The sequence below is a fragment of the Mytilus californianus genome, unplaced genomic scaffold (assembly GCF_021869535.1).
Source record: "Mytilus californianus isolate M0D057914Y unplaced genomic scaffold, xbMytCali1.0.p SCAF_6, whole genome shotgun sequence".
Lineage (NCBI taxonomy): Eukaryota > Metazoa > Mollusca > Bivalvia > Mytilida > Mytilidae > Mytilus > Mytilus californianus.
In genome coordinates, this window is record NW_026262712.1 from 83,313,848 (window position 1) to 83,336,482 (window position 22,635).

The window sequence follows — 22,635 nt, forward strand, 5'->3', positions numbered from 1 at the left end:
CAGGTCTGAATTTGGATTGTAATTAAATATTTGACATATCAAAGGTTTCTGAATAAATGGAGTCAAAGAATTTGAAATTGGTTATATGTATTGAATTTATTTTCAATTAAGGATTTCTTGCTGTTGTGCAATACACTGTGCTGTTGCTCAATACTTAGTAAATCTGTTGTCAGACTATAAACAAATAAAGTTCAATTAATTCTCAATGTCATAACAGAAATTTATGAAAATCAAAAGGGAGCTTACATCAATAGATATAAACAATTCACCAAAGTTTCATGAGAATTGCTGACAGCATTTTTGAGTTATTGTCCAAAAACTGGAAAATCCCCCCTTTTTTAATGAATAAAACCCCATAACTCAGAAATGTAAAATGTAAAATTTATAAAATACTAAAGGGAGCTTACTTAAATAGATATAAGCAATTCACCATAGTTTCATAAGAACTGCTGAAAGCATTTTTGAGTTTTTGTTCGAAAACTGGAAAATCCCCCTTTTTTATGAATAAAACCCTTTAACTCCGAAACGTAAAATCTAAAATTTATAAAAATCGAAAAGGGAGCTCATGTCAATAGATATAAACAATTCACCACAATTTCTTACAAGTTGGTGAAAGCATTCTTGAGTTATTGTCCGAAAACTGGAAAAAAAAACTTTTTTTAATGAATAAAACCCCATAACTCAAAACGTAAAATTTAAAATTTATAAAAAACAAAAGGGAGCTCACGTCAATAAATATAAACAATTCACCAAAGTTTTATGCAAATTGGTTAAAGCGTTTTTGAGTTAATGTCCGACATGTTGACAACGGACGGACGGACAGAGGTATACCATAATACGTCCCGTAAACGGGCGTATAAAAATTGATCAAATACTTAAATGGCTAGGTTGCAAAGTATGTTTTTCATAAAAAAATGGAGAATGATCTATGCACCCTTAAAACCAACCATTATAATGAGTTTATATTGTACAAAACTCACCATTTACCAATGCAGGAAGTATAATATGTAAATGTTCACTCTCTGTACTGCTATCTAATAACCAACTGTTGAAAAAATTCTGTAAACTTAAGGCATCTGAAAAACAGAAAAATATATGTTTGTATAGCAGTGTGTTGTTTGAAGAAGTCAATCAGAATGAACAAGATGGGTAAAGGACATTACAGCAAATCATAAAAATTAAGCCTCCCAGTTGTGTATAACACTGTATAAATTCCTACATGTGTTACACTATAACTTTAATGAAAGAAAATTTGCCCACTTTCTATTTGAATACTAATCTGGCAAGTTGAAATTATTTTATTTTTTCAGATCAACATTTTTGAAATACATTTAATTTGTATAAATTCAGTCACTAACAAGCATTTCTTCTATGATTAAAAATAAAACATATCAAGGGATGATTAATTTTAATTCTGATAAAAATTTCAAATCTTCATAGCAATGTCAAATATTTCAATAATCAACAATTTGACCTCTCATACTCATATGGTTAGGAAAGGGATGTGAAATGTCTGATCAAAATGGTGTACATTGCTCAACTCTTCAATACAATTTGTCCCTAAAATAGTTTCATATAGAAATGATTATGTTATAAAGATGATTATAAGTAAATTTAGACTGATCTTTCATAAGAGGGGAGATAATACAGGTACTAAAACTGAAAATCACAATAATCTAGCAGCACTTAAATGAAAAGAATCTGTGCATCAAAACATGTTTTATGCATAAAATGCAAATCTGTATTCAAATTCAGACAGTCAAAAATATCAGCAGTAAATAAATATATATTTTAGCTAATGGTAATATATCAAGCAGAACATGGAAGGAAAAAACTTAAATAACAGAAGTCACTCTCACAAGAATATAACTGTAAACTAACTTATTTTTGCAGCTACTTTCATTTTTGCATTTAGCCCTTTCCAGGTTAATTCCTACCGATTTATTATCATTTTTCTTGTTAATTGTGTTACGCTTTTTAACAGACTGTGCCAATGCCCCATTTTAATATTACATTTAAAATAGATCTTCTGAAGTGTGCATGCTCTGTATAATAATTGTAATTAAAATATTATGTAAAGGAGAAGACTTCATTAGTTGGTTAAACTTGTGTCTGATCCTATTTGTATCTATGAGCAAATAAAATTGTAATTATAAACTAAAATAAACATATTATCACGATTTTCTAACTTTAAAAAAGAAGATGTGGTATGATTGCTACTGCGACAACTCTTCACAAGAGACCAAATGACACAGAAATTAACAACCATAGGTCACCGTAAGGCCTTCAACAATGAGCAAAGCCCATACCGCATAGTCAGCTATAAAAGGCCCCGAAATAACAAATGTTAAACAATTCAAACGAGAAAACTAACGGCCTAATTTATGTACAAAAAAACGAAAAACAAATATATAACACATCAACAAACGACAACCACTGTATTACAGGCTCCTGACTTGGGACAGGCACATACATACAGAATGTGGCGGGGTTTAACATGTTAGCGGGATCCCAACCCTCCCCCTAACCTGAGACAGTGGTGTAAAGGTACAACATAAGAACGAACTATAAAAATCAGTTGAAAGAGGCTTTACTCATCAGATGGATACAAATAGAAATACATCTAACAAAAACACAGAGTGGACGTGGCCGGGTACTTGTACATCCCAACAACAAAAAGACACTAAGTACAGATCTGAGAGTACTCGCAGTTACTGACAGCTAGTTCAAAGCCAATAACAACTAATAAAAAAAATCCTGCATCTAAGACTAAATTTGTTTATACTAAGATAAGAGAAAACATATTTGCCATAATTTATATTTGTGCTATTTCTGCTAACAAAACTCACAAAAATAATTGTTTGCAAAAATTAGTTGATTTACAGTAACAGTGATTAAAGCTTCACATGGGATAATGGTTCAAATTTCACTTTTAAGATCCTACATGACATTCACTTCCTAGCTATAACTATACACATGTACCTGCATCAAGGTTAACAATATCCACTAGTCCTCCTGATAGACTACTGTTGTTTGATATATTGGATACTAGGCTGTTTTGACTTCCAACAATTTCTGATTCTTCACACATAGGATAGTCTATTCCGAGATTCAACACTACCACTTGTATTCTCTGAAGTTTTATAACAGACAAATTAAAATGTCAAAGGCCTATTCACTGGCAATTATAGATAAGAAAAAAAACTACAACAGACAAAACTAGAGGCTCTAAAGAGCCTGTTTCGGTCACTTGCATCTTTAACAATTGCAACTTTTTGGTAAAAATCTTCATTATAGAATAACAATATTATGAGTAAACTGACAATTTCAGTCATGTTGATGTATTTGCAGATTTCATCTTGCTGATCATATTTCTTTCTTAAACTTTCTATTTATCTATTAAAGTTTTCAAGATAATCAGCAAGAAACACAAAAAAATGGTGAAAAATTACCATTAAAGGGCAATAACTCCAATAAAAAGTCAACTGAAGATTTTTGTCATGATGGCTTATTTGTAGATATTGTCTTGCTGATCATTTTTACTTGTTAAAAGCTCTATCTATCTTTTATAGTTTTCAAGATAATAGGCAAAATTGAAAAATTGGGAAAAATTGTAACTAAAGGGGAATAACTTCAATAAGTTATCAAACATCGACTTCAATCATACTGATCTAATTGTAGATCTTGACTTGCTGATCATTTTTGCAATTTGAAATTTTTATCTATCTATTATAGTTTTCAAGATAATATAGACAAAAATGGGAAAAAAAGGGAAAAATCATCATTATAGGCAATTACATCAATAAAGATTCGACTAATGATTTCTGCCTTGTTGACTTCATTGTAGAGCTTGTCTTGCTGATTATTTTTGTTTTTCACATTTCAAGATAAAAGGCAAAAACGCAAAAAAATTGTGAAAAATCGTCGTTTAAGGACAATTACTCCTATGTTTTTGATGTCAATAGACATTAGGTATTTCTCATCATTCTGAACATTTTTGCCCCGTCAGATTATCTGTATCTTTAATGGTTTTCAAGATAATAGCCAAGCATTGCATTTTACACTTATGTTCTATTTTTAGCCATGTCGAACATGTTGGTTGGGGTGCAGGGTCATCAAACACATTTTATTTAAACTAGATACCCCAATGTAATTGTGGCCAAGTTTGGTTAAATTTGGCCCAGCAGTTTCAGAGGAAAAGATTTGTTAAAGGTAACTGACACAGATAACGACAGAAGACTGAAGACAGATACAAAGTGAAGAATTTGCTATATGATATCTACTCCTAACTACAGCCAATGATACATGTATTAATGTGTAAGACTGATATCTTTATCAGCAGTTTAAGAAATTTGAACTTGCTTTCAGTAAATTGGAGAACTTTTTATACAGCTTTGTTTCGTATTGCTTTACTTGCACTTCTGCTTTTGTTGTCAATTATAACTGTATGAAAATTGTGAGGTAATAATGTTTTGATGTCATGGCTGTTTGTTAAAATTTCAGTTCCAAAGGATGTTTCCAGGAAATATCTGTGCAGAATAAATGTATGCATGGCTAGGGAAAACTTAGCCTTGGCATAATGGATAGCAAAGTTTGGAATGACATTGAAGAATCACATTACTGATAATTTTGAAAATAAGATGACTGTTTACTTCAACTTATATAACATTTATTACTTGATATGAGCAACATGATGGGTGTTCCTTTTAGAGCAAAAAACTACTTAACCTTATAGATCACCTGAATTCCACCTTGGTTTGAAGGTTTATGTTGCTCATTCTTTATTCTTTTTAATGGTTTTTTGTCTTTACTTGTATTTTTTGGTAATGGTGTTGCCTTTTCTTTTTCTGCTAATGCTGTTTCATTCAGCTTATTATCTTCAAATTTTATTGACCAATATACCTTAACATTTTCCAGATTCATTAACATTATAGCTTCATCAATCTGTTTCTGTACCCTCTGACCCTGCTGACACGTCATCAAGATAATCTCTAACTGATTACACAGATATCCTGTTTGCTGAAAAATATTAATATCTAAACTATAAAGCCACAGCACTTAGCTGGACAAATTAAATTGATCAAGTTTGTGCTAGCATTTCATCAAGAACATACCTTCTTTCTAAATTAAAGAAATTTTTAGATATTAATGCCAGGAAAGCATAATATAATGGGTATATTCTGCCGCTCATCGATTACTGCTGTATTGTTTGGGGAGAATGTAAAAATGAAGGAATAATAAGAATATTAAAACTTCAACAAAGGAGCAGCAAGATTAATTCTTGATGCAGACCTTTTATCCCCATCAGCCCCCTTATTTAAAGAACTTGGATGGATGACAGTAGAAAATAGAATCAAATACCTCAAATATTTACTGCTATATAAATGTATGTGGAAAGAAGCACCACAGTTCCTACTTCAAAAGTTTCAACTTATATCTATGGATATCCCACATCTCCTGTTAACAGATTAATTTATACTAAGATTTTTTCCGCAAATAGCAAAATTCTAATTTTTCTGCTTTACAATCCCTTGTTTATTTAATTGGAAACAATAGAGCAATATGAATGAAATTGATTTTCAACATATATATGTGTACTTACAGGGACCATGGTTTTCATCTGTCTGTGAAAATGAGCACATGCCTCTTGTATGCCCTGTACTATGCAACCTTTACCCTCTGTCTGACTTTGACCTCTGTCATGGATGCCATCATAAAGGTCAGTGATAGATGTTTGTATTCTGCTGTAGTTATTCTTAACATGAGACAAAGGAAGAAGCAACTGCAATATATTTAGATATTTTCAACTGTCAATAATATAATAATGAGTCTATACTACCATAAACTTTTTAAGCCATTATTTAAAATACTGTTTATGGGGAAATTCTCTGATGTGTCCAATTTTTGGCAGAAGACAATTTACAGCAAAATTTACCCAACACGAATATTTCATTGTCCTTTCCTCGGCTAAACACCATAGACTTCCCTAATTAAATTTTTCAGGCCCCAGGTTAGACATAAATTTACAAATGTCTTATGTATTGTTACTTGGTTTCCAAAGTTTTGGTCTTTAGCTTACCTAATGACCTCCAGAAACATGTGTTGAGTGCATTGAAATCAGTATTATTATGATCATACCTACTACTGAAGATTCATAAGATTTTGTCGGTACCAATTTCGTGGATTTTGGAAAAAATGTATTTTCCTGGATACATGATTTTGAGGTTTTGACAACTAATGCATATATAACCTATAGGAAATTTGTATTTTGTTGAAAATCGAAATTTGTGGTTCACATTTACCCACAAAATCCACAAAAATTAGTACCCCATGAATTATTGAATACTCGATCCACAGTAATCCAAAATAAAGTTATCAAAGGTTACTCGACTTCAGACCTAAACATTTTTTAAACCTCTGCCAACATATTTGAGCAACATGTAATAAATAAGAAGACAATGAAATAAAATAAAAACCCAACAAATAAAACCAACTAAATTCTCTAAAATTTTTAAACTCAGTCAGAATATTTACCCTACCTCTGGATATTGTGCGAGAGACATAAGACTGAAAAATGGCATCCTTGATGGTCCACCAATATTTGTAGCAACAGAGAACACATTCTCTAAAGTCTGACATAAATCATTGACCAGTTCTCTAAATGTTAATAGTGGATAGGATGTGTCAACCAACAACATTCTGGCTAAAAAATACATTTTAGACATGTGATTTCTAATTGCTTTTTGTACAAATTTTAAATCTGGAGTTATTGTTTGAACAATGACTCTTTTTGTGCTCAATTGCATTGTGCAAGTAACTTCCTAAATTTGTGTGGCTATTCACAATAAAGACGTGCCAAATAGAAGTCATGAAGGGAAGAAAAAAGATTGTGGTAAGTCAACAATAATTTTAACAAAAAGCAATTGCAATTGAAAAACATTACTAATCACTTGCTTTATCATAGACAATAAACATGATAATCAAGTTGGTGATTTTGCAGGTGTCTTCTAGTCAAATAAATAATTTGCATTTTAATGCTAAGTGCAAATGTACAACATTCTTACCAGGTTGTTTTCCAAGCAGCATCCTTGTACCTTCCATTTTTTTCAAATTGCCTGCCATATCAGCAGATGATGTTTAAGTGTCTAGATAATAAAATATCACATCTGTCAAGACTTCATAGTCATCTACAAAATACAAAATATAACAAATTACACACACAGGTCTCCTGTATATATGAAGAAAGAATTCAAAGCGATCCGAAAGATCTGCTTGATTCTTGTTATTTGTGTGTAGTACTGCTTCTCCTGATATAGTTTATATTTAACTGCTCTCCATTATCTATGATAGTGAAGTACACCATTAGCTGAGTTGGTCGAGTGGTGGTTTACTGAGCCAGGGGTCCTTGGTTGGATCTATGTCTGGACAATGGTAATTTTGGAAGAAAAATTCTGCCCGATTAAAAGTTACATATGATACTCCAAATGAAAATAAAACCACTGTGAATAGAAGATATTATAGAAGTTTAGCTATGGCTAGATATTACCATCATGTTGGATATCATCATTATGATAGAATCACTCTTCAGGAGGGGAAAGTGTAGCATATTTATAACTGCCCTCCTTTAGTGGAGCCCTCTATTTGCTGAGATTATGAAGTACCCATTTAGCTCAGTTTGTAGACTGATATAGTGATAATTATGGAAGAAAAATTATGCCCTACTTTTTCAAAGGTATGATGTGAGTGTTAAAGCTTTTTGTTGAAGACTTTCAAGAATTTGTCATCCATCATGATAAATAAAAATACTATTTTACTTTTCATATATGAACTTTTGTGGAACAATAAATATTGAAATAACAAAACGAAATTATGTTATTGAAAATCTTTCTCATTTATATTGTTAATGTTAAATTCTTTCCAAATTCAGTGTTCCGGGCTGCAGAAATGAAAAGGTTATATATGATACCCTGGAACTGTGAGTTCATTATTTCAGACCTGCCAACACCCACTCCTCAACTATTAGGTAGAAAAAAAATCAGTAAAGTCAGCATAATTAGTCTTAAATCTCACTTTTCCCTAAAACCTGTGACTCATTAAAAAGTTGCAGTATTGACCCCTTAGGCTTAAGCCAAAAGTTAAACTAAAGAAATTTATATAAGAATTAAAAAATATGGTAGGATTGACAATGTCAACTATCCAGCAAAACAAAAGGAAAAATGATCTGCTAGTCTTCATCGATGGTCTGATTATGAAGATGATGATGATGATGAGTGATAGGTGCTTAACATCCAGTGGCAAATATTACATGCATGTTTGGACTAGAACATGATTAACCCACCTAAAAAAATAAATAAAAAGAAATGAATTCCTGGAAAAAAATAGGTTCAGATGTAACTTGGAATATGTCAGTATTTATTTTATCATATTTTTTTATCTTTAATAGCATTAACATAATTAAAACACATATTTTTTTTAGAAATAAAATAATTCACCTAATGTAAATGCAAATTGCAACTTGAAAGAATAGTCCATTTAAAATAAAAATCAAAGAAAAAGCCTTTCTTATGGGTCAGTAAGTATGTTTAGAGTTGTATTGATTGACTGTTGTTTGCTTATGTCCAGTGGTACATATTTCATGCATGGACACATTCATAACACATAGTATGAATAATACCTCCACGCAATGTAGTTATTTTATAAAATATGCATCTCTTATCATTGAGAAAATATGTCTTTGTATATTTGTCTTTGTTTTTTGTTTATTTTTGTATTTGTATTTTGTAAATGTCAGCTGGTATCATTCCTGTATTGGAATTTACACCAATAAAATTATTTGATTTGATTTTGATTTGCATGTTCATGATGATATGAATGTAAATAAATTAATACAGTATACATAGATATACCCATTGTGTTATATCCTTACTATTTTCAAAAGATGGGGATTGTTATCAATTCAAAATGTTAATTCATAAATGTATTTCAATTATTCATGCAACCTTAATTTTAATACTATAAATATAATGGAAATGTAACTATTATTTCCATTTCTGTTAATTCATATGCTTAAAAAAAAACGAATTCTTTTTTAATTTATTAAAATATAACAATGCTACATGGCAGTACAAGTAGTACATCATGTCACACACAAAGGGGGAATCAGTCTTATTTGGTATGTATACCACAGCGCTTTAAAAAAATCCTGGGGAGAACACTAATGACCATGCAGTAATGCCAGTATCTATACATACTTAATGATAATGCTTTATTTTCCTATAAAATTTACACATAGCATTACTGTACTTAGACACAGAAATTTTACCTAGGCTCCCATGTAAGATGAAGGTTGACAATTTTAAAAGGGAAAAGAGTCTGCCTGCATGCTAGTTTTTTGCTACTCAAAACCTGTGATGAGGATAACTTATTATTAGGCTTCAACAACAATTTACTGCGCAGAAATAAACTTTTGGTATCGACTAAATTTATAATTGGCTAGCGGTAAATTTATAAATGCAGGGGTATCAATCTATTTCTGTTTGCAGACGAAAAATTGAAAAATTACATACAGGAAGTTCATAAACTAATTTGAGAAATTTTCACAAAACGGCCAAGATATTCCGGAAACCGGTCCTACTAAAAAGCGCCCGGAAGCGCCCGGGAGCGCCCGGGAAAAGAAAAAGCGCCCGGGGAAAAGAAAAAGCGCCCGAGGAAGAAAAAAAAAGCGCCCGGGAGAACAAAATAATAATATTTTATAACAATAAATGTTTTCCTGAATAAAAAAAAAATAATAATTATTGCTTGTTATGTCCTTAATATAAATGGGGATATGTACGATGCTACATCTAAAGTGTGTAGATAGTGTTGTTGCACTTTTACTTTTTAGATTTCAAAATTGTATATAAGTAAGTAAGTAAATATAAACAAGAGTATATAGAAGAATCATGAACGATATTGTCCTCGATCAAACCGTATATTTCGTTATTTAAAAAAAATCAGTGCCCGAGGTCTAATATTCGCAACTGCATGGTGAACACTTTTCAAAGTTTTGTATTTTATTAAACACACTTGAATTGACGGTGGAAGATCGTGGAAGGGTTTCAACATGCCTAGCTGCCACTAACAAAAGAAAAGTTAAACCCACTGCTAAAGCAAATATGATATTTTGGCCTTGTGGAATATGCCGTAAAAATTGTAAAATTGCAAGCATCTGCTGCGAGAATGGTGAGAGATTATTGGTCCTATAAAAAAAATACCGGAAATCTATATTTATAATAACATTTTAGCTTTAAAATATATAATATAAGAAAAAGCGATATCTGGTTCATATGAAGCATTTGAATTCACTGTCTCGTTTGTCATATAATAAAAGACAGCAAAATAACTGGACAATAGTGAAGTCACATGCTTTCTAAACTTTTATCTATTGTCTATTATCAGAATTTGCAAAATACTTGTCTAAAATTAAAAAAAAATCAATGTGCATAACTTATTTCATCGACACAAAGTTGTCTCATGCCAATACAATATCTATATATTTCCCCCGGGCACCTTTTCTTTTCCCCGGGCGCTTTTTTTTTTCTTCCCCGGGCGCTTTTTCTTTTCCCCGGGCGCTTTTTCTTCACCCGGGCGCTCCCGGGCGCTTTTTAGTAGGACCCTCCGGAAACAGCGTCTTTTTTTTTGTCACACGATAAAGTACCCCCGCGCTATTTTGAGTTATGAAATGTATTAAAAAAGACCCGCCAAGTCCCAATCATTTGGTGAATGACAAATTGTGTTGAGAACATTCGATTTCCCAGTCCGTATCCGATATGTTTTGCCTCCGTCTCCGAACTCGGTTTACCGGAAGCACGTGTTGAAAAAGCAAAACACAACTGTTTACTTCAATTTTATGAACATCTACTTTTTGTACGACATTTGTGATAGTAATATATTGAACACATACTTTTCATGCAGAACAATGTAAGTTTCTGATAAAAACCAGGTTTTACAACCAAAGCGCTTAATCTCACAAAGACACTCCATCAGTTTTCTCATTATTTTTCCTAATCTTTCAAAAAATATGCATGTGTAAGCTGTAATTTCAAACGTACACAGTCTTATGTTGTCAACTTCTTTTTAATGGCTCATGACAGGTTATGCTGGTATGAATAAATTGAGGTGTGGTGGTATACTTCATATGCGGATTTAGGGGGACATGGGAGATGTACACTGACACTTGTTTCTACTCATGGGAAGGTCCACTATCCATATAATTTGCCTGTGAAGATGTAGTACAATTGCTAATGAGACAACTATCCCGATGTTAGCAACTATATGTCACAGTATGCCTCACAAAAATTAGCAAAACTCATACTGTTAGTGACATGCTTACCCAACTTGAATGGAAAACCCTTGAAGATCGTAGAAAAGCATCAAGACTCACATTGATGTACAAACCTGCCAATGGTATGGTTAATGTTGATACAGAAAACACTCTAACTACACCAGACAGATCTAGACTATCCCGTAGTATAAACATCAACAGTTTCCAAGTACCATCGTGTAGAACAGAACAAATAGACTGGAACGCACTACCACTTACCATGCTTACTGCCACCACTGCAGGTTGTCCTGAATGTTTCAAGACTCACCTATATGAGACAATCTAGACCACCGTCCAGGATGTTTTAAACTTAACTGTATATAACAATTATCCCTTTTTTTCTGTAAAATATTTACATGCACATCCAAAAGTGGCAAAATAATCAATTTATTGATGTTTGCTGAATAATGATAAAAGTAGAAGTACTGTATAGTCTGCTTCTGTGTTGGTTTAATGACAATAAAATACCGTATATGTTTTTTTTTTGTGTAGGCTTTTTTCACGATTTGATGACAAAATGAGCAAGTTAAATTTTCCCTGTGTAAATTTTTTGCTGTCAGAATGGGAAAATACACTTGAAAAAATAACTTGTTAAAGATGTAAATTACATAATCTTGATTGACTAACAGGTCATCAATTACAAATAAATAGGAGTACTGCAAATTTATATACACATAATTTGGAGAACTTTCAAGGAACATATAGCATATGTACAATGCGACATGCTAAAAGTTGAAGGTTTTGATCATTTATGTAATGATATAACAAATATAAATATCTCAGTGTAAATGTGATATATTTCATTTTTACAGTATATGCAAAATGTTCGGGTTATGATACCAATCAATAGATCGTCGCTAATTATCATTTTAACATGTCACCGATTGCTGTGTTGTGAAAAGGTGTCCCGTGTATAATTAGCTTGTTTAATTAGTATGAAAACAAAGATCTTAATTAAGTATGCAAATTCTTATGATCTGTCAAATATCACAAAGACTGATTTTATATATAATGTTAGTTCACCTTTAGGGTGTAGAGATTTCAAATCAATTTTGTGTATATTCATTAATTAGTGTATGAAACTTTCAAACAGCGATAACTCTTTGAGCATGCAAAAAATTTACAAAGAGTAAAATTTTCCGTTTCTTTAGCTGCTGTGAAAAAAGCGAAAATTAAACACACGCGTAAAAAAAAAGATATATGATATGTTTATTCTATTTGAGTTCCCTGCAGAATTACATTTTAATTCTGTTCTACATTGTTCTATCAACATATAAAAAAAGACTCTTGAGACATAAATTGACAATGCTTAAAGAATCGTCTGCATGTAATTCTCCATGTGTTTAATCCAGCCAAGCCAGTTCAAATAATTAATGGGTAATTTACAGACAAATTTTGATAAATTGGGAATATGACAAAATTGATTTGGCGAAATTGAAAGCCTGTGGTTCAATTATTTAAACCATCTACATTGTACAGTGTGTATGAATATAGTTACTAAAATTGTTTAATACTGATTGATTGAGAGTTGTTTGCTTAATGTCTAGTGGCATCTTTTAATACTGATATGTCTTCACAGATATTTAACAAAGAAATCTATTTGGAAAGGTCCATGCTGACAAAATTATTACCATGATTATCATGATTATCATGATTATAGGTTTGAGATGAAGGTTCTTAACATACTCCTTATTTAATTTTCTGCATTTTTAATGACAGATTGAATGCAATCTGCTGTAGACATTTTGATCTTTGGTATACTGAAATGATATTAATCTCCAATAAACGAAAATAATTTAATCTTTGAATGTATATTTTCAGATAAAAGATGGTGAGAAAAAAGATAGATAACAGATTGAGAATATTGATCGAAAATGGTGTGGCAGAGAAACACCGGAGTATGTTTGTTGTTGTTGGAGATCACGGTCGTGATCAGGTAAGATGGAATAAAAGTGGTGCACAGTAGATTTGATATTTTGATTGACATTTTTGGTATTAGAAATAACCATAACATGTTTAAAAAGGAAGTTTTGCTCTTGTTTGTTGCCAGAAGTATTTGCAAAGAAATGGCTAATAAAGCTAAATTAGATATCTTAGTAATGTATTTATTCAAGACAAGAAACTGGTTTTGATAATACTATATAAATAACACATAGCTGAGAGGGTGATAGAGCAGATTGTTACCCCGAGAAAACATTGTCAACCAAGGCGAAACCAAGGTTGACAATGCTTTTTTTCGAGGGGTACCAATCTGCTCTATCACCTCTCAGCTATGTGTTATTATACCCCACGCAATGAGTTGCAGAGGGTTTAATGCTTTTGACCCGTCAGTCCGTCTATCCGTCAGTCTGTCTGTCCGTCAGTCCTGTTTCTTGTCATCGCAACTCCTCTCAAACCACACAACAGAATTTCACGAAACCTTTTTAGATAATAAGGACATACTATGTAGTTGTGCATATCTACAGGAAATTACGATTCAATTTTTTTCCCAGGAGTTACCCCCCTTTGAACTTATTTGCCCAATATACTACTGCAACAGTTTGTCATCGCAACTCCTCTCAAACCACACAACAGAATTTCACGAAATCTTTTTAGATAATAAGGACATACTCTGAGTTGTGCATATCGACAGGAAATTACAATTCAATTTTTTTTCCAGGAGTTACGCCCCTTTGAACTTATTTGCCCAATATACTACTGCAACAGTTTGTCATCGCAACTCCTCTCAAACCACACAACAGAATTTCATGAAACCTTTTCAGATAATAAGGACATACTATGTAGATGTGCATATCGACAGAAATTACGATTCAATTTTTTTTTCCAGGAGTTACGCCCCTTTGAACTTATTTGCCCAATATACTACTGCAACCTTTTGTCATCGCAACTCCTCTCAAACCACACAACAGAATTTCACGAAACCTTTTTAGATAATAAGGACATACTATGTAGTAGTGCATATCGACAGGAAATTACGATTCAATTCTTTTTCTAGGAGTTACGCCCCTTTGAACTTATTTACTTTAATGTACTACTGCAACAGTTTGTCATCGCAACTCCTCTCAAACCACACAACAGAATTTCATGAAACCTTTTCAGATAATAAGGACATACTACGTAGATGTGCATATCGACAGGAAATTACGATTCAATTTTTTTTTCAGGAGTTAGCTCCTTTGAACTTATTTGCCCAATATACTACTGCAACCTTTTGTCATCGCAACTCCTCTCAAACCACACAACAGAATTTCACGAAACCTTTTTAGATAATAAGGACATACTATGTAGTTGTGCATATTGACAGGAAATTACGATTCAATTCTTTTTCTAGGAGTTACGCCCCTTCGAACTTATTTACTTTAATGTACTACTGCAACAGTTTGTCATCGCAACTCCTCTCAAACCACACAACAGAATTTCATGAAACCTTTTCAGATAATAAGGACATACTATGTAGATGTGCATATTGACAGGAAATTATGATTCAACTTTTTTTTTGATACAATTTTTTTTTCTTACACTTATTTTATTTCTCCGAAGACAATGTGGGGACGTGCGGTATGTGAGCGCGCTAACTAAGGTTCTTTCATTTAATTTATTATACTGAATGTCCTTTCATTATTGTCTTTTACAGTTGATTTTTAAATTCAAAGCAATTTACTGTGATGTCACGTACATAACAACGTTACGGGTATTCGAAATATCAACAGAAGTGAAGCAAGATGTTTTATTTTTTTATTTTGACAGTCAACTATAAAGTTCTGTGCCAAAACGTAGAACTTAAGCATTGTCTTTAATTACTTGATGTAAATTCAATTCATTGTCTTTTAAATTGTCGATTTTTGATTGGTCTTCCCCAGAGGGTGACATCTCCCGCTCAGCCATGGGATAGAGTAAATTGTCTCCCTCGTATTAGCCAATCAAAATCTGGCATTTTAACGTGAAGTATAATAACAATATTTTCTCTAATTAGTACAAATGCATGTATATTGTCCTGGATATGTTTGAAATATTTGCCACTATATGTTAAGCAAACAATCTTTCACACAATAGGTATATATAAGTGAAATCAAATATGGGGTTAACACCAGTGAAATAGATACACGATAAAACAGTAAACTCAAAAACACCCAGAGGTCAGCATACAGTGATAGAAAAATGTCCATACAAGTCATTTATATAACCTCTAAATCAAATTGTGGATTCAATAAAGTCAACAAGAAATCTATCTGCCTCTTGAAGGCATATTGTGGATTCACTTATTTTCATGGGTATTAATTTTCATGGATTGAGGAAAGATTATTATTCAACGAATAATAATGAATCCACAGTAGTATATAGTATTACAGTATATTGAAGCTTGTTTGAATTATCTATCACCTTTTACTATTTTTTACATTACAGGTTGTTATTTTGCATCACATGTTATCTAAAGCTACAGTAAGAGCAAGGCCATCTGTATTATGGTGTTACAAAAAAGAGCTTGGATTTAGTAGGTAAGACATAGGGATCTATTTACATCCTCATACTAGTTACAAAATAAATTAAATGGTTGAAGATAATAATTCTTTGTTACGCAAACTGTATGAAAAAGTTCTTCTGTTTTTGTTCCGTTACAGAAAACCATCAACAAACTGATGTTTACTTTCCGAAATTTTTTTATTAACAGTTAAACTTGATGAAACAGTTAGAAATGTGTATAAAAGATGAACACAGTTATAGTTTTAAGAAATTTTCTGTACATGTTCATTGTTGTTTAAAACAAGGAAATTTTCTTCCATGAAAAATAAACATATGATTTTGACATAATGCCATTATTTTTATTGATAAACATTTCTATATAAGCAGATTATCGGTAATGCGAACTGATTAATTCGATAAAGAAGTCATGAACCAATACTTAAAAAAAAATATGAAAAAGAGAAGAATTCTATGTACTTTTAAACACAGGGAATTTAAACAAAATTTATACAAGAAATAATAAAAAAATTAACTTATAAAAAATGAAGTAATATGGCATTAGTTATACATACAGGAAAGTTAATCAAATCAACAAAACCAATATATATCTTTGTTGTGAAGCAAGTCCCTGTTCTTCAGGGAATACATGGTAACCAGTAGAAAATGAATTGTAGCAATTGCAATATACCCGGTATGTGTTTTTATGTCATTTAAGTCATCGGAAAAAAAGAATGAAACAGCTACAGAAGAAGATAAAGAGTGGAAAGTTAGATGTAAAAGAAGATGATCCATTTGAGTTGTTTGTAGCATCCACAAATATTAGATACTGTTATTATGCAGAAACTCATAAAATCCTTGGACAGACATTTGGCATGTGTATTCTACAGGTATACATTGAAAATAAATAAATAGAAGGAGATGTAGGGTAAACATCTATGAAACAGCAACCACCCAAAGACACAACAAATTATGGCAATAGAAAAGTTTCTATACAATTTTAAAAATGTTTTGGAGGAAGTGAAGCTTATGGTATTTGCAGCTTTCCTTTCAGTATTAGCAAAGAATTATTGCTATGAAGAAATCCAAATTTTATAATAAATTTTGACTTCCTGATTAGATGCAGACTCCACCAAATGCAGTGAAGGTTTTAATTTGTCTAAATATTTTGTGTGAGGTATTTTTTGCTCAAAAGGATACTACAACCAAAGTTTTTCTGATACTGTTCTTTGAAAAATCAAGCATTTTCCAAACTTTATTACAGGTTTAGCTTTATTTCAACCACTTCTGGTACCCCTGTAAAAAAAGTTCCACTTACATTTTATTGCATAGAAGAAGGCAAACAGTGTGTGAAGTAGAATGAACAATTTTTTTTATCCTTTAGTTTTGATGCGAAAGTAGTCAGTTCACTTCTGCTATCATGAATTGTTCATATAACCAATAATTCTTTGCCGGGAATATCATTCTTTTACACAGAATAATTTGTTTTGCAATTGAATGTAGGGTCTGTTTTAAATTACATTTCACATACACATGTAGTAATTATTTTGTTTATGTACTACATGTATTAGAAGCTCTTTCAGATGCAGAATGATCACTTAAACTTAATCATTCATACTCTGGAATGTTTGAATTATGATTATAGCAGATGTTTTACTCTAATGTGTGTAGAAAAAGATGGATTAATTGGTTGTTGGTTTAATTGTTAATCAGCAATTATTTCTTTAATATTCAGGATGTCAACTTCTTATAACTTCTGATGATGACTTTACTAGAACTGTAATTAAATATATCTCCATATTAAAAAAAAGACATATATTTTGGTTATAAAACTTTATAGGATTTCGAGGCATTAACACCTAACTTGTTAGCCAGAACAATTGAGACAGTAGAAGGAGGTGGTGTTGTTGTTATCCTACTAAAGACAATGGCTTCTCTGAAACAACTGTATACAATGTCTATGGTAGGTTTTGTAAGATAGGGATATTAAATTGTACTTTAAAGTTTCATTGATGACTTTCAATTTTTGACATCTGAAGATTTTTATATCAGATACTGGGAATAATAAAGGTCTGTTTCTAAATGAATGTTAAATTAAGTTAATGTGGTATGATTGCCAATAAAACAACTGCCTCCACCAGAGTCTAAATGATGTAGATGTAATCAATTATAGATCACATGAAGATTGTACAATTCAAGTGAGAAAACTAACAGCCAAATTTATAACCATTCAATTTACGAATAACAAATATGACAGACATGATCCAACAACAACCACTGAATTAGTTTCCTGACAGGCACATAAAGAATGTGGAGGTATTAAACAAGTTTGTTAGCATCAATCCTTCTAACCTGGGACAGTGGTGGAACAGCAAAACATAAGAAAAAACCGTAAAAATCTTTGTAAATGGCTTAACTCAATAGATCAGTACGAAGCACAAAGAAGCGATTAAGATAAAAACAATAGACACAAAGCACCTTTATTACTGTGTATTCCACTAATGCTGTAAAGTGATTTTTTGTGAAAACTAAGAACATCAAAAATGAAGGCTAAATTTGTTATGTATCATTCACTTAATTTCACTTTCTTTTTCTTCAATTTTTTTTTTGTAATCCTGTCATTCTCAACATGTGTAGTTGCAGTTTTTTTTTGCAAAAATGATTTATCACAATGTTTGATTATATCATAATACACAGATGGTGCACCTCCACCCTTTGATTTCCATCACAGCTCTTGATTTTCTAATTATAAACCTTAAAATTGATATTATATGACAGAAGTTTGGACAATAATCCTTAATCAGTATAAATTTGATAAACTATTATTATGTTTCAAGTTTTGTGCCTTTTTAGTTACATACTTTTTTGTACTCTCATGAATGTATTTAAGAGTATTGCAAAATATATAAAATTTATGAATATTTGAACAGTTGAAATAAGGTTAATCCTGAAACTTTTATGTGGTGATGAAAGCATGATAAAAGTGGTGATACTTAAGTTTGAAAATGCTTTTTTATTTAGGATGTTCATGCAAGATATAGAACAGAATCACATCAGGATGTTGTTGGAAGATTTAATGAAAGGTATTCTTTTGATGAAATTCATTTGGGATGCTGTCTATCATTCATGATAGAAATGAAAGAGAAGAACGAAACTATGTGGACAGTGTTTTGATATTTAAAAAAAAAGATGTGGAGTAAACTCTATGAGAAAAAGTCCTAACAACACAAACCAAACACTAGACATTGTAGAGGTCATTGTATTGCTTTAAAGGATACAAATCTCTCAAACCCCATGTGTAATCAAGTTGTCAAGGAACTTATAGAGAAGAAGTTACTTGGAATTTCTTTTTGTAAAGGTTGTCTTGCTTGATCCAGTGTTTAACTGCAATTCATAATTTAACAAAATTCTTAATTGAACATAAAACATATAAAAAGGCAGGAGAGATCTATCATTTATAGATAGTGAAATAATTTTGGTTGTTAGCTACCTTTTTTAAAATCTTTCTGTTCTCTTAGGGCTATTCCATTAAAAAGAATGTACCAGGGTCGGACGGCAATTATAAAAAATCCCGTTGGTTGTTGATGTGTTGAAGCGTTCATGGCCAGTGGCCGTTGGTGTTTTGAGAAACTAAGTATTGTTGGTTGTTGGTCTTCTTTGACAGTCAGTTTTCGTGACTGTTGGTTTCATTGTGTTACTTTTCGTTATTTATTATTATTTGTTTTGCAAGGACTTATATAACCGATTGTTTTTGTCTCCTGCTGTTATCGTGATATTTTGGAAAACATAACTGTTCCTGTGACATACGCAGCGGCAGGCGCAATGTTGTATTCTACCGAAGGTACCAGTTCCGGAAGTGCAAGAGTTACTTCCCTTTAATGACAAGCGCATGGCGAACGATGTCAAATTCTATTGAAAATAATATTCGGAGGTTCAAATAAGCGGTGGTCTGTGGTCCGCGACCTTCCACTATTGCAATCAGACTTTCGTTTTGGTTACTAGCTAGGCTAGCATTCCACAGGCTCCAAATACCGGACCCATTCCTATTGGCAATGGCAAATACCCTACGTTTTCCCCAATTTTCAATTTGGGACCAAAACTTCCAAACGATCTCAAAATTTAGTTTTATCTTTATTATTCATGACAGCGATGCTCATTTTGTTCAACCGCTAGCTTTATACTGAAAATCGCCAACAAGTTATGTGTAAATACGAGTAAAATCGTATCTCCAGTCAAAAATAACATTGAAAAACAATGGATGCCCTAAACCGGAAATGAAGACGATTAAGATTCCGGGATAGGATAAGGGTTTGCCGATCAAATACAATAAAAAAAAAAAAAAATTCCAGGCAGGTGATAAAATACATCTATGATGATGAAATATAAACACTAGAATTGAAAACCAAAAGATATACGAAAAAGCATGAAATATTTTTAATAAACAGAAACTCATAATAACTTTTAGTTCTCAAATTTTCATGTCAAAATCCAATGAAAATTATGTGACAGTAATTTTTTTTATCATTAATAAATATTGATATTACATGTAGATGTTTTTATAGAGTATACATATATCTACAATTGCAAGAGGTAATTTCTTGGGTGAGGGTATCATCAGTGAGCAGTAGCTCGCAGTGTCACTTGTTGATTCTTCGTATCCTTTGTCCACGTCATCGTAAACTTTTTTCAAACATCTCTGAGCCAACAACGCCAATTGGAAGCAAACGTGGCCAACATATATTAAGTTAACAGAACAATCCATTTGCAGTTCTATAGACCACAGTTCTAATTTTCATCAGTGATTTTTATAAGATTTGAAATGTTTCAAACCCTGGTGACCAAATTATATTTTTCATATTTAAGATTTAAAACACAATGAAGTTTGATCTCATTTCTTCCCTCCAACCAGCCAACCCCCCCCCCCCCCCCCAAAAAACCTCGCAGTTCCCTCCCCCTCATTCCCAGGTTCCCTGAACCCTGTCCACCCCCTCTAAATTGTCCAGCAACTATAATGTTTAAATAACAATTCCTTTTGTTGTGGTAAATTAGAATAAAATAAGTTAAATATATTCCAGTTGGTTCTTGTATTATTATGAAACGACTTCCTGTTGGTTGGTGTTAAGATACATGGTACATTCCTCTTGGTCATGGGGGTACTTAAAAATTGCCTTCCGACCCTGGTACCTCCTTTTTAATGGAATAGCCCTTAGTATTTTCCATTGCAAAAGCAGAAATCAGTGATTATACTTGGTTAAATAGTTTTGTGGTAAATTTGGAAGAGAGTGAATATTTTGTTAACATTGTAGACCTTCAAACACATGTTTACCTACAAAAAAAGTATCTGCATTATCAATGAATAAAGAAGAAATTCTACATGGTACCATTGAGATGTCTACACTTCTAATAGAAATTAAAACAATCAGTATTAGTTCTCATGATTTTGAATCTTTGATTCAATTTGAAACATTTGAATCTGAGTTGTTATCATTAAACTTTTCTTTATCATGTGTTAATTTGTCATTCTTTATTACAGGTTTCTTTTATCTTTAACGTCCTGTAAAAATTGTATGGTAATTGATGATCAATTTAACATGCTTCCAGTTTCTTCTCTCACATCCTTAATATACAGCCAGTACCAGCAAAATCTATGGTAAGGATATAAATTGTCTTTAACAATTAATGTTACTTTATGGGTGGAATTTTACATGGGACTAACAGTCCTTTAGAATCAATTTCCTAATGCTTGTAGATTGAGACTTTGTTTGGCTTGCTTGCTTTGTTAGTTTAAATGTTTGCTCAAGCATTTTTATTAAGATTGACATATGCAAACAATATGAATAGGCAGAGTTAAACCTGTATAACTAAATATGATTAGATGTTATCCTGGAGGTTATGAATCTAAATATAATGTATACAGGTTTAACCTCTGCCTTTATATTGTTTGCAGATATGAATCTTAATTACAATGCTTGAGCAAACATTTATACAAACAAAGCAAGCAAGCTGTTAAAGTCTTACTCTACAAGCATTAGAAAATTAGCTCTAATTTAAGAAGAACTTCATCTATGAACTGGATGGCATTATTCTCCAGAAATACAGAGTCAAGGTCAAATCAAACAATTTAAAATTATTCTTTTTTGTTATGATAAAATGACATGTAAGGTATCTGTCAACTCAAGAACACAGTAAAACTGAACAATATTAATCTTTCTATCTTAATTTTGTCAGTTTTTTTTATATGTCAGATATACATATTATTTGATCCATGTTAAATGTTTTCTGTAAACCATTTGTCTTTGATAGTCAGTGTTATAAAAAAGAGTTCTCCTGGGTGTAGTACAATTTTCATACTGTAGTTTTACATGTCTTATTTTTACTTACAGGAAGATGCTTTATCACCTCAAGAACAAGAGTTACGGGACCTGAAAGATTCCTTACAGGACACACAACCAGTTGGCTCTATTGTCAATTGTTGTAAAACTCTTGATCAGGTAGGAGGATTTTGACAAAACAGTATTCTTTCTTCAAATGTAAGGTGGGGGGGGGGGGGGGAGAGAATATTAAGAATTAGATGCTGATACAAAGGAAGAATACATGATAACACATTACTTAAAGAAGACAAACTTTTTTAGAAGCGTATATTCAAGTTATACCCAAGATCAGGCTGATGCTTCCTATCAGGATGTGCAGATGTGAATATTATGTCAACCACAAGTATCACAAACCTAAAAAAACTGAAACAAAATATCGTATGAAAAATATAACCACTTAACAATATAATCATAATTGAAAATTATGAACCGTCTTCTCAGTTT

The 22,635-nt window shown here is 31.9% G+C and overlaps 2 protein-coding genes across 2 annotated transcripts in view; one reads left to right on the plus strand and one right to left on the minus strand.

Annotated features, from left to right (window-relative positions):
* The window catches only part of LOC127705193 (meiosis 1 arrest protein-like), a 39,043-nt gene extending 30,725 nt beyond the window's left edge, over positions 1 to 8,318 (minus strand). Inside the window, exons 1-6 of the mRNA XM_052209507.1 lie at positions 7,065 to 8,318; positions 6,540 to 6,703; positions 5,603 to 5,782; positions 4,903 to 5,019; positions 2,983 to 3,133; positions 981 to 1,076 (exon numbers count right to left, since the gene is read on the minus strand). Of these exons, the coding sequence (XP_052065467.1) occupies positions 981 to 1,076; positions 2,983 to 3,133; positions 4,903 to 5,019; positions 5,603 to 5,782; positions 6,540 to 6,703; positions 7,065 to 7,122 (766 nt within the window). The 5' untranslated portion in view covers positions 7,123 to 8,318. The remainder of the gene's footprint in view (positions 1 to 980; positions 1,077 to 2,982; positions 3,134 to 4,902; positions 5,020 to 5,602; positions 5,783 to 6,539; positions 6,704 to 7,064) is intronic.
* A 2,513-nt stretch (positions 8,319 to 10,831) lies between these two features.
* LOC127705181 (RNA cytidine acetyltransferase-like) overlaps positions 10,832 to 22,635 on the plus strand; it is a 33,310-nt gene continuing 21,506 nt past the window's right edge. Inside the window, 9 exon segments of the mRNA XM_052209433.1 lie at positions 10,832 to 10,959; positions 13,184 to 13,298; positions 15,767 to 15,858; positions 16,539 to 16,710; positions 17,661 to 17,783; positions 18,842 to 18,903; positions 21,354 to 21,426; positions 21,429 to 21,470; positions 22,204 to 22,311. Coding sequence (XP_052065393.1) covers positions 13,191 to 13,298; positions 15,767 to 15,858; positions 16,539 to 16,710; positions 17,661 to 17,783; positions 18,842 to 18,903; positions 21,354 to 21,426; positions 21,429 to 21,470; positions 22,204 to 22,311 — 780 coding nt within the window. The 5' untranslated portion in view covers positions 10,832 to 10,959; positions 13,184 to 13,190.